The 14,811-nt window shown below is 46.5% G+C and overlaps 1 protein-coding gene across 3 annotated transcripts; it reads left to right on the top strand.

The window, feature by feature from the left end:
* The first annotated feature begins 1,507 nt into the window (after positions 1-1,507).
* Positions 1,508-13,840, top strand: MSL1 (MSL complex subunit 1). 3 transcript variants are annotated; one of them, XM_025440835.3, is made up of 9 exons: positions 1,508-2,445; positions 4,907-5,130; positions 6,179-6,561; positions 8,464-8,511; positions 8,967-9,031; positions 9,664-9,731; positions 10,156-10,280; positions 10,452-10,524; positions 11,316-13,840. In XM_025440835.3, exons 1-9 carry the CDS (start codon positions 1,678-1,680, stop codon positions 11,404-11,406), a joined length of 1,845 nt encoding a protein of 614 aa, XP_025296620.1. In that variant the 5' UTR covers positions 1,508-1,677; the 3' UTR covers positions 11,407-13,840. The 3 variants fall into 3 exon arrangements, 2 of the variants coding, with proteins under 2 accessions (XP_025296620.1, XP_025296621.1); XR_003133812.3 differs by lacking the exon at positions 10,156-10,280 and having other exon boundaries at positions 11,316-11,371; XM_025440836.2 differs by lacking the exon at positions 8,464-8,511.
* Positions 13,841-14,811: the final 971 nt, after the last annotated feature.

The raw sequence follows: 14,811 nt of genomic DNA, 5'->3' as shown, positions 1-14,811 counted from the left end.
ACAGGAAGAAATGCTCCACATAAGAGAATACCCTAAAATATTCCTATTCCCGGTAAAGATAAAAATCCCCGGAGGGCCTGGCTGAATTCGGTGGAGGCACAGGTGACGCTTGATCTCGGGGGGGGGGGGGGGGGGATCGTGAGTTCGAGCCCCAGGTTGGGTGTAGAGATTACGAAAAAATAAACTTTAAACAAATAAAAATAAAAGTCCCTCCCGAGATTTTCTTTTTCTCTTCAACCCTTCATGGACCTCCAGCAGATGCTAGAAGTGACTTAAGAAGGCTGGGGAGGTGGCCGTTGGGAAAAGGAACTGTTGGTAGTTGGCAATGCTTCATTCCAGGGAGCTTGCGGCAAGAACTCCCTAAGGCAGCAGACATCATGGGTTTTCCTCCCTCTGGGAACCAGAGGTCCCTCCGTTTCTGGTCTGGATCCCTTATAGACAAAGAACCTCATTCTCTCCCAGGCCAGAGTGGGGCTGCTGCGGACGGGAGGGGGTGGAGGGGCTAGGATCCTACCCCCAGGAAACACCCACAGGCTCCGACAGGAGCCCGAGTCCTGACTCCGGTCCAGGAGGTTTGCGGGGCCGCGGGGCCCCTCCGGCGAGGGCCGGGCGGGCCGGCGGCCAAGGTGCCGGGGGAAGGGGCCGCCCCGCGCAGGCCCGGGCCGAGGAGCGCTCGGTCCCCGCCGCCAAGGGCGCGCCGCCTTCCGGACCCCCTGCCCTCCTCGGCGCTCCATCCCGCCGCGCTCCCTTCCCGCCGCGAGCCTCCGCATTCCCCCGCCGGCCCGCCGCCGCCCTCGCCCTTTCTTCCCTCCTCCGGACCCTCCCCCGGCTCCCCCTCCCTCGGCAGCCCACCTTCACCCCGCTCCTCGGCGGGCTTCCCGGTCCTCGCCCCTCAGCCCCGGCCTCCCCTCGGCGGCCCCGCGGCCCCCTCCCCGCCCCCCTCGAGGCGGCGGCGGCGGCCCCTTTCACAATAGCGCGGCCCGCCTCCCTCCTCTCCGCTCCCGGTTCGCTCCCGCCCGCTCCCCGCCCAGCGCATGCGCCCTCCGGTCGGTGGCGGCTGCGGCGGTGGCGGCTGCGAGCGGCTCCGTTTTTTTAAAGGGAAACGCTGAGGCGCCGGGGGTGCCTGTGGGGGAGGGGGCCCCCGAGCCGCGGAGACCCCCCGGGGGAGGCGACAGACCCCCTCCCGGAGTAGGAGGGCTTTGGGCGGACCCATCCCTCCCACCCCCTCCGGAGGAGGAGCGGGGGGAAAATGGAGGCTCGGGGCGGCTGAGGCGAGCTCCGGGGCGGGGGGCCGGGGCGGGGAAGGGGGGGTGTGGGGTGGGGAGACGAGGCGGGCCCGGCCGGGCCAGGGGGGGCCGAAGCGAGCTCCGGGGATGAGCTCGGGGGCGGCTGGGTGCGAGCTCCTGCCTCTGAGGCGAAGGCGGCGGCGGCGGCAGCAGAGGCGGCGGCGAGGCCCCCATGGGCCGGCGGCGGGCCTCAGCCGCGGCCTCCACTTGTCCGCACGCCGGCGGGATGGCGCCCGGGCCCCGGAGGAGCCGCGCTAGCCGAGGCCTGCTGCCGCGCTGCTGAGGCGAGCCCGCCAAACTCCCCTCCCCCTCCTCCGTCCTCGACCCCCCGCACCTCGCCCCTTCCCCACCCCCTCCTCCGTCTCGGTCCCCGGCGCCGCTCCGGACCACTATGACCATGAGATCCGCAGTGTTCAAGGCGGCCGCGGCCCCTGCCGGCGGCAACCCTGAGCAGCGACTGGACTACGAGCGGGCTGCGGCGCTGGGCGGGCCTGAGGACGAGCCCGGGGCGGCCGAAGCCCACTTCCTCCCCCGGCACCGTAAGCTCAAGGAGCCGGGGCCCCCGCTGGCCTCCTCCCAGGGCGGGAGCCCCGCGCCCTCCCCGGCCGGCTGCGGCGGCAAGGGCCGCGGCTTGTTGCTCCCGGCCGGGGCGGCCCCCGGGCAGCAGGAAGAGAGCTGGGGCGGCTCGGTGCCCTTGCCTTGTCCGCCCCCGGCCACCAAACAAGCCGGCGTTGGGGGGGAGCCAGCGGCCGCGGGCGCCGGCTGCAGTCCCCGACCCAAGTATCAGGCGGTGCTGCCCATTCAGACGGGCTCTCTCGTGGCGGCGGCCAAAGAGCCTACGCCCTGGGCTGGGGACAAGGGTGGGGCGGCTCCCCCAGCTGCCACCGCCTCGGACCCGGCGGGACCCCCACCACTACCTCTGCCGGGGCCGCCACCCCTCGCGCCCACCGCCGCCGCCGGGACCCTGGCGGCCAGCGAGGGCAGATGGAAGAGTATGAGGAAGAGCCCTCTCGGGGGTGGCGGCGGCTCGGGAGCCTCCAGTCAGGCCGCCTGCCTCAAGCAGATCCTTCTGCTGCAATTGGACCTCATCGAACAGCAGCAGCAGCAGCTGCAGGCCAAGGAAAAGGAGATCGAGGAGCTGAAGTCGGAGAGAGACACGGTACGGGAGGGGTTAATCTGCGTTCGGGACGAAGAACGAGTTGTGCGCATGCTCGGGGGAAGGGGGCTGTAGGAGGTTAAGGTATCCCTTGGTTAGGGGTAAGGAGATTGGCCACCAGCAAAGAGTATCTTAAGTGTCGGGTCCTTGGGAACCAGGCTCACAGACACGTTGGGTTGGAGGGAAGGGTTAAAGGGCAGCCTCCTAGGGGGAGGGGGAGGGGAGGTTTCGGGTGCCAAGGGGTTAATTTAAAATGACAGCCCTAGACTTGTGGGAAAGACGTTGAGAGTGGGAAAAGACCTGATTTGTGAAGGGTTGACTATGCAAAGGTGGGATGCATATGTGGTGGCTTTATGGAAGGGGTTAAATGGAAGAGCTTTTGCGTTAGAAATGCATTCTTAGAGGAGAGGGACAGAGCAGCTGTTGCACTGCTCTAGCATCTTTAGATAGGGCAAGTAGGCCTTTTAATTGGCAGAGAGGTAGAGGTGATTCACAGTGGAATCCTATTTTAGTTTTCTTAAATGATATGAAGAGAATCACTGCTTTGGATTCCAGACAGTTTTTAATAAGAATCTGAGTTATAAAACATGACCCACTGACCAGCTCCCTTGTATATAAGCGTGCTGTATAAGGACTTGTAGATTTGAAGGCATCAGGGGAAAGTTAATTAAATGTATCAAATACACCCCCCTCCCCCCAAAAAATCCCTATTTTAGGATCTTGAAATAGGGCAGTAATTTCTTATTTCTTTGTACTTCTGAGGAACATGACTGTATAGGCTCGTTACTGCAGCATTAGCCAAGAGCACCTTATGCATTAAAACATACTCTTTCAGATATCAGGAAAGCTGTGTGTGTGTATATGTGTGTGTGTGGGGGGTATTACTGTGCTAGCATACCTTACAGCTGCCTAAAAATAAACATGGTTTCTACAATTGTTGTGTTCAGGCTGCAGCAGTCTCTGTCTCTCTCTCTTTCTCTCTCTCTCTCTCTCTCTCTGGCGTTGTGTGCGCCAAGGGCTGAGCAACGGAGCAGAGGGCTATTCATTTTGTTTGCTTTACAAATGAATCACATCAGGCATCGGCTGTTTTATTGGAGAATGCATTCTGCAAGGTGGAATGGGAGCTGGGGCAGGTCTCATCAAAATATCTCATGGTGTTGATTTGTGGAAGTTACTCAACATGGTGGTGGCACTGCTCAGCTACTGTACTGCAGTCTAGGGGTGTGATGGTACTGTAATTACAACACATCATATCCATACATGGGGGGGGGGGAGGCGGGAAGAGAAGGACCAGTGGAGGAGAAGAAATCAAGGAAATGTAACCCACAAACCATGGTTAAGTATTGTTAAGGCTGTGAATCAAAACAGAAGATGAAATGAGAGTATGGCTGACAGGGGGGGCTCTCTGCTGATTGTGGAGGTTTATGCTCAGTTCCTAAGGTAATGGCCCCTTTGCAGACTTTCCTAGGGAGGAAAAGTGGGGTGAGATAAGGATAGAGTATCAGTCCGAACTTGGCATTCACTGTTTTGTTGTGTATTGCAGTCTTAGCGTTGCTTAAGCTTGTTTCTCTTATTCCAGTTGTTGTTTGGCCTCTACTGAAATCTCTGCAGCTGAGTAGATATAATGAAGACAACGTTGATGTTGCTATCTATCCAAATGAAATTCTTACTACATTGTTTTACTTGGTGTAGTTGGCACCTTTTCTCAGAACGTTTTAATGTGGAGTTTTCATTGATAATAGACGTCCATTTTCTGTTTGATTATGTAGTTCTCCTTTAATTAAAGTTAAAAGACTATGAATTAATATTTAGATAAAAGTAGATTTTTCTCGTTTTCTTAAATGCAAAGGAATTTGCATATTTCTCGATCAATGGGATTATGGGTACTGGTTACTGTTACAATTCTTCCAAATTGAGTGTTCATTTTTTAAATGCCCTGCACACCCCTTTCAAATAAGACTGCAATCCCTTGTGGCACTGTGACTGTGAGCTTTTAATTCCTTCTCAATATACTGTTTGGACTTTGCCCCCGTGTATAGCATTTTGGAGTGAAAGAGAGGATAGGAGTTAGAGAAACTTAGGGCCTGCTAAAAGAACATAAGGTTAATTCTGGAAACTCCCAAACTGACTTGGAGCCACATGGTTAGCAGTAGCAGAGACCATGCCATTTGAAAGGCATGTTGTAGCCCCTCCCAGAGAAGAGAATCTTCTTTCAAAAGAATGAACTACAAATTCTCCCATGTTCCTCCTCAACTAGTTTAGCCCTAAAATTAAGCAGAGTACCTTGCTTTCTCTATTACGTTTAAGGAAAACTATTCAGATGGATGGCTGTCTATTAGAAAGAAATTGAATTGCTGTGGTCCATGGAAAGAGGCAGAAGACCATACTAATGCCTAAATGGGGCTAAGTACCTGGGTGTAATTTTTTGTGTTTTAAGTCTGCATTTTGGCACTCTCTCTTTTAGCTCCTTGCTCGGATTGAACGTATGGAAAGGCGGATGCAGCTGGTAAAGAAGGATAACGAGAAAGAAAGGCACAAGCTGTTTCAGGGCTATGAAACTGAAGAAAGAGAGGAAACGGAGCTATCCGAGAAAATTAAACTGGAGTGCCAGCCGGAGCTTTCCGAGACATCCCAGACTCTGCCTTCCAAGCCTTTCTCTTGTGGGCGGAGTGGAAAGGGACACAAAAGGTGTGCTAATAACTTTGTTATGCTGTCTGGACATGATGAGGACATGTGTTTCCAGTGACTGAGAGTAGGGGATTGGGATTTATGAATTAGTTTTAATACAGCCATATCCTGAATTATGAGGTCTCCCATGCTGAGAAACTATCTTGAAATGTTCTTGTAGGTTATAAAAATCTGTTAGGAACATTGTGGTCATTACAGAATGTAGAGTACATCACATCATAAAGAGAATGGGCAGCAAATGTGACAGCTGAGCTTCTTAAAGAAAACTATAGCAGTTCACGTCAAGTTAGGAAGTGTTAAATTCCTTCATTGTGTTAAGTAGTATTGGACAAAGAAGTGAGATCTAACTGTCCTTGGACCCAAAGATATTAGTCAGTCTATAGCTATAAAGGTGGCATAAATTTTGCAAACTTGGAATTCGACTGCAATAAAACATACAAACGTAGACAACAGTGATATAAATTAAGTTTTACAAGATTCAGATACATTAAAGATTATTCTGAGGTAGACTAGTAAAGCTTTTAAGGAGGAGATGGATCTTGAAAAAGAAGTTTAGAATTTAGGTTGGTAAAAAGGAAAGGAGGTGGCATTCTAGGAATGGGAGTTGGGGGAGGAGATTGGTGGGAGAAGGAAAGCCAGCAGGTAGCAAGAAAAAAGAAGTAGAGATTATAATTAACATGGTTTAGAATTGGGGAAAAAAATAAGAGACTGGGCTCTGGTTGAGAGGAATGACATAGGCCACAGAGTAGTGGCACCTCATGTTAGCTAAAGGGTCTTGAATAAAATAGGAACCTTTTTAGATTTAGTAGACAATAAGATACTATTAGAGATTCTTAACCATGGAAACTCACTTGTTCAACAAACACTTAACTGAGAGCCTGTTATACTGGTAAGCATGAGATTGTTCTTGCTTGTGACTGCCAACTGAGCCAGATGTTGAGATATTTAGATACCTGAACGTGTTTATTCTCTTGCTCCCAAATGTAATCAAATTAGATTTTATTCAAGAGTCAATACATTTTATAATGTTTTCTTCCCTATCTAATAGGAAATCCCCATTTGGAAGTACAGAAAGAAAGATTCCTGTTAAAAAGCTGGCTCCTGAATTTTCAAAAGTCAAAACAAAAACTCCTAAGCACTCTCCCATTAAAGAGGAACCCTGTGGTTCCTTATCTGAAACTGTTTGTAAACGTGAATTGAGGAGCCAAGAAACTCCAGAAAAGCCCCGGTCTTCAGTGGACACCCCGCCAAGACTCTCCACTCCCCAGAAGGGACCCAGCACCCACCCCAAGGAGAAAGCCTTCTCAAGTGAGATAGAAGATTTGCCGTACCTTTCCACCACAGAAATGTATTTGTGTCGTTGGCACCAGCCTCCCCCATCACCGTTACCATTACGGGAATCCTCTCCAAAGAAGGAGGAGACTGTAGCAAGTAAGGCATAGAGAACACTTGCTCTTATACCCTAGTGGTGGCGGTCAAGCTAACAAGTGTGAAAATGCCCTTGGCATTTTTAAAAAAGTGCAATCAATAAAGCAGAGTTCTGTCAAGAATGAGTAAGTTAACAGCCAGAGACAGACACTGTGCAGGCATTGCAAATAGATGGAATTACAGCAAAATGTGCTCAATGTATTTGCCTGCTTACACCACTGGGAGATGTGTTTGCCAGTAAGTTGCTCATCACAAGAGCACCAGACTTGGGGGTGTAATCTCCGGCAACTTGCATGCCCTCTGAAAGAAGGGTTTTCTGTGCTGTGAAATGCATAGAACTTATACTTTGCCATGCACGACTGTTCCTGCAATTGATATTGTGTGAAACCTGGGAGGGTGGTCTTTGGGTGTTCTCAGGGGCCAATGGTAATTTTTCGGTTGGGGAGCCAGCTTGGGGTGGGGAATTTCACCTGGGCCTCCGCTCTTTAACTATATAAACATTTATCTGTATCTCTATGTCCCGGTCTGGGGGGCAGGAGGAATCTGCCAAAGACCCAACAGTCTTACTTTATCTCACTATACTTCACAAAGGTTCTAAATGTGAAGAGTTTACTTGGATTGCAGTAGCCCATTGGTTGTTCATATATTTAAATAAAATGGTCTACAAACTATTTTTCAAACAATAAGGACTATCTTGGGATATCTGAGCTGCTTGGGGAGGGTGTGGGATGTGGGACCTTGGTCTTCATTCCCTTTTTTTTCTTCATGGCTTCCACACAGAGATGCTCCCCTATCTCCTACATCAACCAGTAACTGCAATGTGCCTTCAATTGTGTAATGTTAGTCGGTGACGGTCACTGCGGGTACTCCGGGGTGATGGTGGGGGAAGCCTTCTTGAATAGAGCCACAGCCCCGAGTTTCTACCACTGTGTCTTGCCCTAGCAGGAATGGGGATGGGAATCCATCCCAATAAGACAAGAGCATTCTCCAGGCTTTGTTTGGCTGTTCTGGTGAAAAAATTAAGTGGGGAAGATAGATTACTCTTCTTAACTATCTAAAATTCATTAGGCCTCACACTTGAGTACATGAGCTAGACCAGGATCCTGATCTAGGTTCAGGTTTTTTGTTGGTTCAGTCAGTTGAACAGGTTCATCCTTAATGGTTAACCTTCTTGCTGCCATGGCAATGCTGTGTAACAACTTAAGAGAAACCATGAAGCAACTTCCCATCCGGGATTGGGAAATGGCTTGGTCCAGAGCTGTTCTGTTTGACTGGCTGTTTTGAAAACCCTCTCTGCCCTAGTACAGAAAATTTCAAACACCTCTGAGATTGTGGGGGCATAGCAGTACAGAAAGAGTCTGATTGGGGGGATCCCGGCCCTTTGAGGAGCCTGAGTTGTGAATAAATGTGTGAATCCTTATCCTATCTCAAGAGGAAGCTCAATGGCTTGTTCTAAGGAAGCCAAAGTCTTTGTGCATGTTGTTCAGGCTGGACCAGCAAGGTAGTTTGTTTGGAGGGAGGAGGGAGCTGTTTAAGAAGACTACATATGTAAGTTTTGAGAACACTGATCTTTTATTTGAAAAATAGGGTCAACTTTTACTCACCTGCCATGTTCTGAGTTTAAGGTTTGATATCCTTGGCCATCAACTGTTGCAGGGAAACCACCCTAAATAATGAAGAAAAGAAGTCGTCTCAGTGTAAAAAAAAAAGTGGTGGGCTTATTTTCTTTTCTTTTGTCTGTTGTTCCCTCTTCCCCTCCCCCAGAGAGAAATTCTCAAAAGAACAACTCAAAAAAACCAAAATGGCTTCCTAGTGAGAACTTCAGTGATGATCCTTTCCTCCATTTTGGGTATGGGCTTTTTTTCTTTTTACACTGAGATGATTCTTCTTTCCTGCATTATTTAGGGTGTCTGATGCCATCAAGTGTTGCAGGAGAAACTTCAGTCTTGGCTGGTGAGTAGAATAGGAATTGTGCTGGCTGGGCCTGGGGTGGGGGTTGGTGGGATGGTGGATGGTTGGGAGCTGCATTCCCCATCAGTTGGATGTGGGAGAGTGAGATTCCTCGGTGTATGATTACACTATAGACTTCCAAATGACTACAAATTTCAGTTGTTTTTCAGGAACTGCAATAGCATCCATTATATGAATTGTCAGGTATTGGCTTAGGGTTTTTTTGATCCTGTGTCTGGCAGACTGCAATGGCATTTTAGGTTCTTTTATACCATAGCGAGGACACTGAATATGGCTTCAGGCGAGGCCATAGAATGGATTCCTATCACTTGGTAACTTTGTCCTATCTGGGGAGAGACCTCTTGTCCTAGTGAATTATAGGAGGGTTGTGTGACTTTGGATTTAAGGGTGGTTCCACCCCTCCTCCCTTTCTTTTTCTTTCTTTTTTTTTTTTTCAGTTCCTTCTTGGAGGGACCACTCAGTAGAGCCTCTAAGGGACCCAAATCCTTCAGACCTTTTGGAGGTAGGTACCCAAGACCTGTCAGTAGAGGGGAGTGATGGACAGAGTAGAAATGGAGGTTTAACTTGAATGTGTCATAGTAATTGGATGGATGAGTTAAATAACTCTAAAGCCAGAAGGGAACTTGAACAATTACCTAGCCCAACTCTTTTGTTTATATAGAAGAGAAAACTGAGTTTCAGAGTGGCTAAATGGTCTGTTCAAAAAGAAATAGGGAGCGTTCAAAACAAAATGAGATTTCCTGCTAAGTAAAAAAGTTAGCATGTGCTACTCAGCAGCAAAATTATATATTCCAAACTCATTTGACTCTTAAAATTGAGACTCTGGCAAAGCATGGAGGTAGGGAGGGTTTATGGCATTTTTAGGGGTTGTTTCAGTTTGACATGATTTTCACGTTGGAAACTTAAGGAAATAATTTTAAAATTTGGACAGTCTACAAGGGTGGGTGTGGGAAGAAGAATATGTGTGTTTTGTTGATTCTGTTACCAGGAGGTTCCCATGACATCTATAGAACTCACAGACTCAGGTGGGATCTACAGGGAAAAGATTTTACATTCCTGGAAGCTGGAAATGAGTTCGTATATACATGTGTCACGTGGTAATAAATAGTTTATCAGCTGCTGTTCTTTACGCAGAACCTGGATGACAGTGTGTTTTCGAAGCGGCATGCAAAACTGGAGCTGGATGAGAAGAGAAGGAAAAGGTGAGGCTAGAGAAACCATCCTGGAACAACTGAGCCCTAGGACCCTGACCTCTCTCGCCTATGCTGTGAAAAGTCCTGGAGCGCTATACACTCTTAAATTACTGCCATCCCAATTGGTTGAGTAGCTTAGTTTGAATTGGTAGTTGTAAGTAAAAATGTTTGGCTTTTTTTTCTTTGTGTATGGTCTTCTTCATTTCCACTGTCTGTGGAACATCAGCACATGATTTGGACTGCTAGACCTAAACAGCTCTTTCCTGACCAGGCAGACCGTTCACTTTACCATCCCCGACCTCCCCACCCCATTGAAAAGAGTCAGCACAGGTCTCCCTAGTGTCTGGATTGTGTTAGTTGCTTTTATAGAGCAAGTTTTCAGTAATACTGGGTTTGTTTGTTTTGTTTTGTTTGTCTGGTTTATTTTTCCTAGATGGGATATTCAGAGGATCAGGGAACAAAGAATTTTACAACGACTGCAGCTCAGAATGTATAAAAAGAAAGGAATTCAGGAATCTGAGCCTGAGGTTACCTCATTTTTCCCTGAGCCAGATGATGGTAAGTTTTGTCTATCTTAGAGAGTAGGTTTTTCGAAGAAGAAAAAGGGTGCAAGGCCCCCCCAGGGTACAACCTGCTCTGAATGAGTGAACAGCATTTTGGAGCAGGTGTAGTTGCTAGACAGTTCCCCTCTGTGTTACTAATAAAGTCCCATTTGGCTTTTTTCCATAGTTGAAAGTTTGATGATTACCCCCTTCTTGCCTGTTGTAGCATTTGGACGACCATTACCCAAATTAACTCCACAGTAAGTATAAAGGTGTTTTTTTCCCCTCTCTTCTGTCTCAGGTAGCCTGTATTTTTTTTTTTTTTTAAGATTTTATTTATTTATTCATGAGAGACACGGGGGGGGCAGGGGGCAGAGACACAGGCAGAGGGAGAAGCAGGCTCCATGCAGGGAGCCCAACGTGGGACTCGTTCCCGGGACTCCAGGATCATGCCCTGGACTGAAGGCAGCGCCAAACCGCTGAGCCACCCAGGCTGCCCTGGCCTGTACTTTAACCTCATGAAAGCCTAGATATAAGGTGGAACAGGTAGCTTAGGCCATGGCTCTTGGACAGAAGTGAAGCTATCTGAGCAACTGGCTCTTGTAGTGATAAAATAATTAAAAGGATTGCTTTTTGAGTTAGAAATAGATTATTTAGTCACTTTATTTTTTATTTTTTATTTTTTTAATTTTTTATTTATTTATGATAGAGAGAGAGGCAGAGACACAGGCAGAGGGAGAAGCAGGCTCCATGCACTGGGAGCCTGACGTGGGATTCGATCCCGGGTCTCCAGGATCGCGCCCTGGGCCAAAGGCAGGCGCCAAACCGCTGCGCCACCCAGGAATCCCTATTTAGTCACTTTAATAGCACACTGTTTCTCTGGCTTTGAGACAAGAAGGACATTTCAAATTTGGAACTTGGGAGTCAGGGTTAGGGGTGGTGAGGGGCATAATATCTTTTTTAAGAGTTAATCTTTTGTCCACACTGAATCCCTTCTAGTCTTCCAAGTTGATTTCCTTACCCTTTTTTTTTTTTTTTTTTTTTTTGCCAGGAATTTTGAGCTGCCCTGGTTGGATGAGCGTAGCCGATGCAGGCTGGAGATCCAGAAGAAGCAAACACCTCACCGGACGTGTAGGAAATAGCTGGACTGGCAAGAACCTTCTGTCTTCAGATAGTTGTAGCATGCCATTCCCAGAGAATGGCAGAGACCTGTATATGTGACCTATGTCCTCATGTATGTTATCATTCGCTGATAATGCCCTTCCATACTCCCTTGATCTTGGTTTTGTTTTCATCACTCTGATTTCACAAAAACTCTTTCATTGGGCTAATTGTGAATTATGGAGGGTGATTGGGATTTCTTTTCCTTTTTTGGGGAAATGAGCTCTCAAGCTAAATCTGTAGGATGGCAGATTCAGAAGCCTCAAGTGTCTGCTTCTATACATTTGCCTATGTTAAAGGGGTAAAAGGGCTGTCTTCGTTAGACTTGTGGAAGATGAAGCAACCCCTGCCTTTAGAGCTGTGCCTGCATGGCACTCTTCTCACCCTGGTATACCCTTCCTTATAGATTGAGTATAGTGGTGTTTACCCTAAAACAAAACAAACAAAAAAACCTCACCATGAGCTTAAGGACCAGATGAGGAATAACAAGTGAAGTGATGAAGCAAGTCATCTTCACAGGGTAGAAAAGAGATTAAAAAGTTGGCAGATGTTCTCTTAAAACTATTCTGTAATACAGCCGTGTGGGAAGTGGTGTTTGGCTGTGATTATTTTCTTAGTTAATGGGTAACTGAATTTCTTCCCCTACTCCTTAAGAGAATGGGGATGGTTAGTTTTGGGCAAGTTATGACTCTAAACAAAAGCAGTTGACATTTGAGGATGGCATGTCAGAGCCTGTATAGATGTTCTTGTGTCACATCACTTCTCAAGTATTCCTTAGTTGGGCTCTATTCTTTTAGCTGAGCTCTTGGTGGTGGGATAGAGATTTAGGGAAGGTGGGGGGAGTGTATGTGGAAATATGTGCTTCCTTTGGCTGGCAAATGTCTACATCTTGGAAACAAACAGATGTACCTAATGAGCTTCTCCATTCACTTTGTAAAAATAGATTTGTATGTGTATCATCTTGGTCTCCTTTCCCCCCATTTTGTTAAAAAAAAATTCAGGACAGCACTCCAGGCCACTTTGGTCTCAGTGTAAGATCCCTGTAACTATCTGGAAGGAAAATAGAGCCAAGACCTCTGGTCTTAAATATATAGGAAATGCCTTTGTTTAGTCTTTATGACTATGGTGTGAAAACAAGTAGGGGTCTAATCTCCTAGAAGGTAGGGGCTTTTATCCTTGAAGAGAATATGTCCCCAGATTATTAGCACTTTTAGAGGAGAAGCCAAGGTATGTAGGGTGTGTGGCCGGCCCATCAATGGAGCATGAGAAAATGGGGATACCATTGTGGGAAGAAAAGAAAAGTTCCTCAGGGGCCTCCCACTGCTAAAGATTTTTGTGACATGTTGATCTGTGCTCCCTGGGTTTGACTTTTAAAGGAATTATTCCGGCAGCACATGTAGTATTCTTGGATGATCTTGCTGCTTTTATTTCTCCTTTTGTGTGTGTGTGTGTGTGTGTGTGTGTGTGTGTGTGGCTATGGGTTTTCATTTGTAACTCCATCTGCTTAGGAGAGTGGGCTCTCCACAAGGGAACCTGCTGTGAACTTCATCGCAGCAAGAGTGTAGAGAGAAATAGGACTTATTCCACTAGGGGCTCTCATCTCACACCTTAAGGGGAGGAAAGAGATTTCTAGAAAAACTGGGCCAGATTTTCTTTGTTCTCCATCATTTTAATATGGTAAGCTGTTTGGCTTTCCTACTCTGACCTATGTTATGTTCCTTTATAATGTGCCCAAGAAGAAAAAAGACCAATCAGTGTCTCTTTACGTTGTTCCTTGATTCCTCGGTTTCTTCTTGGTTTTCAGCATTTGTCGGATTCCTAATTTGGATATGGGTTAGCAAATTAAATCTTTGTGTTTGTGCCCTATCCAGGAGACTCCCCAGATTCTGAACTTGAGCTAGACTAAGAGGAATCCATGAGGTGCTATCTGGCCAGACATAAGTGGATTCTATTTCCTTGGTTCTCCCTCTACCTAGGACCGCTCATTTTATTGTCCCCTCTTCTAGATCAGTTCTCCTTTGATTTGGATGCATTGAGGTTTTTTGAGGAGGTTGGAGAGTAGATTAGCAAAGTCCCAAGAGCGAAATTACAGTGTGTTAGAGTGTGGGGGGAAAATTAGTCTTATTTTTTCCCTACATGGGATACAACACTGTGAAATTCAATCTTCAACAAAGGCCCTGCAATTCTCCTAAAACATAGTTCTTTGTTTCTTTCTTTAACAAAGTTTAAGCTAGTGTTAATAAATTAAAAAGAAAAATTGCTTGTCTGTCCACTTCAGCTTTGTTTTATGCCCATTTCATATTGTTGTCTGTGTTGTAATTCATACTTTTGATACCATTTCTGATGTGTAAAATTGGTTGTCTTGTAAATATCTTATAAAGAGTTCAATTGTAAATAAACTATTGTGGCTGTTAATTTTTGAACTTCCGCTTCAATTTATTAGATATATTGGGAAGCATTAAACGGTTCTGGTAGATATTGAAAGATTAAAAATAGAAATCTATTTTTGCAAAATAGAAAAATACATCATTTTCTCTTTTATTTGTGTATGAACACAACATGTTTTTCATCCCTTTGTTCTGTGTTCTCCTTTACACCTATGGTGAGTGGCAACTTTAAAAACAAGATTCTAGGACAGGATACTTGGTGCCTGGTGTCTAAATGAATAAAGCCTCCTAATTGAAAAGACCTTAGAGGTCATCTAGTCTGACCCATAACGCATGATTTTCCCCTTGACAGCATTCCAGACAAATGAAGTCCAGCTTCTGCTTCAACATTTCATTTTTTTCTATGCATTTTTTCCTAAATGTTAGAAAATCCTTCCTCACTGGTAAAATCTAACTTGTAACTCCAACCCATTGGTTCTTGGTTTGCCTTCCAGGGTGATGAAAAAGAATCAATTCTTCCTGTTCCTCATAGTCTCTTGAATAGTTAGATTGCTGTGGCTGTCAAATCTTTTCTTCATGGTAAACATTCACAGAGCTTATATTTATTCCTCAAAAGTAAGGATTTTGAATTTTTCAGTTCCCTCTAAGTGAACAAATTGCTTGTATTCATTTAAAAATTGAACCCAGACCAAACAACTGAAAGGTAAAGTGGCAGGTTATCGCTTTCCTTATTTAGACACTAAACTTGGCAGCTTCATTTGCATCAATTTACCTTATGATAGAAAAGATCCTCCAGATCTTCCTTTCTTTCCAACACTTATTAAATCATACATCCTCCATTTGAACTCTGGCAGCTGGGTTTTGGAGCTGGATTTACAAGTTGTCACATTTGGCCCCTTGTTTAACTAGTTGAGATCCTTTTAGATCCTGAATCTATCTATGAAGGCATTCAGATTGGCTTCTAGTTTCATATTGTCTATAAATTTGGTAAATATCAGA

The sequence above is a fragment of the Canis lupus genome, chromosome 9 (genome assembly GCF_003254725.2).
Source record: "Canis lupus dingo isolate Sandy chromosome 9, ASM325472v2, whole genome shotgun sequence".
Classification (NCBI taxonomy): domain Eukaryota; kingdom Metazoa; phylum Chordata; class Mammalia; order Carnivora; family Canidae; genus Canis; species Canis lupus.
Note: the sequence above shows the minus strand (reverse complement) of the source record. Positions and strands in the feature narration are given on the sequence as shown.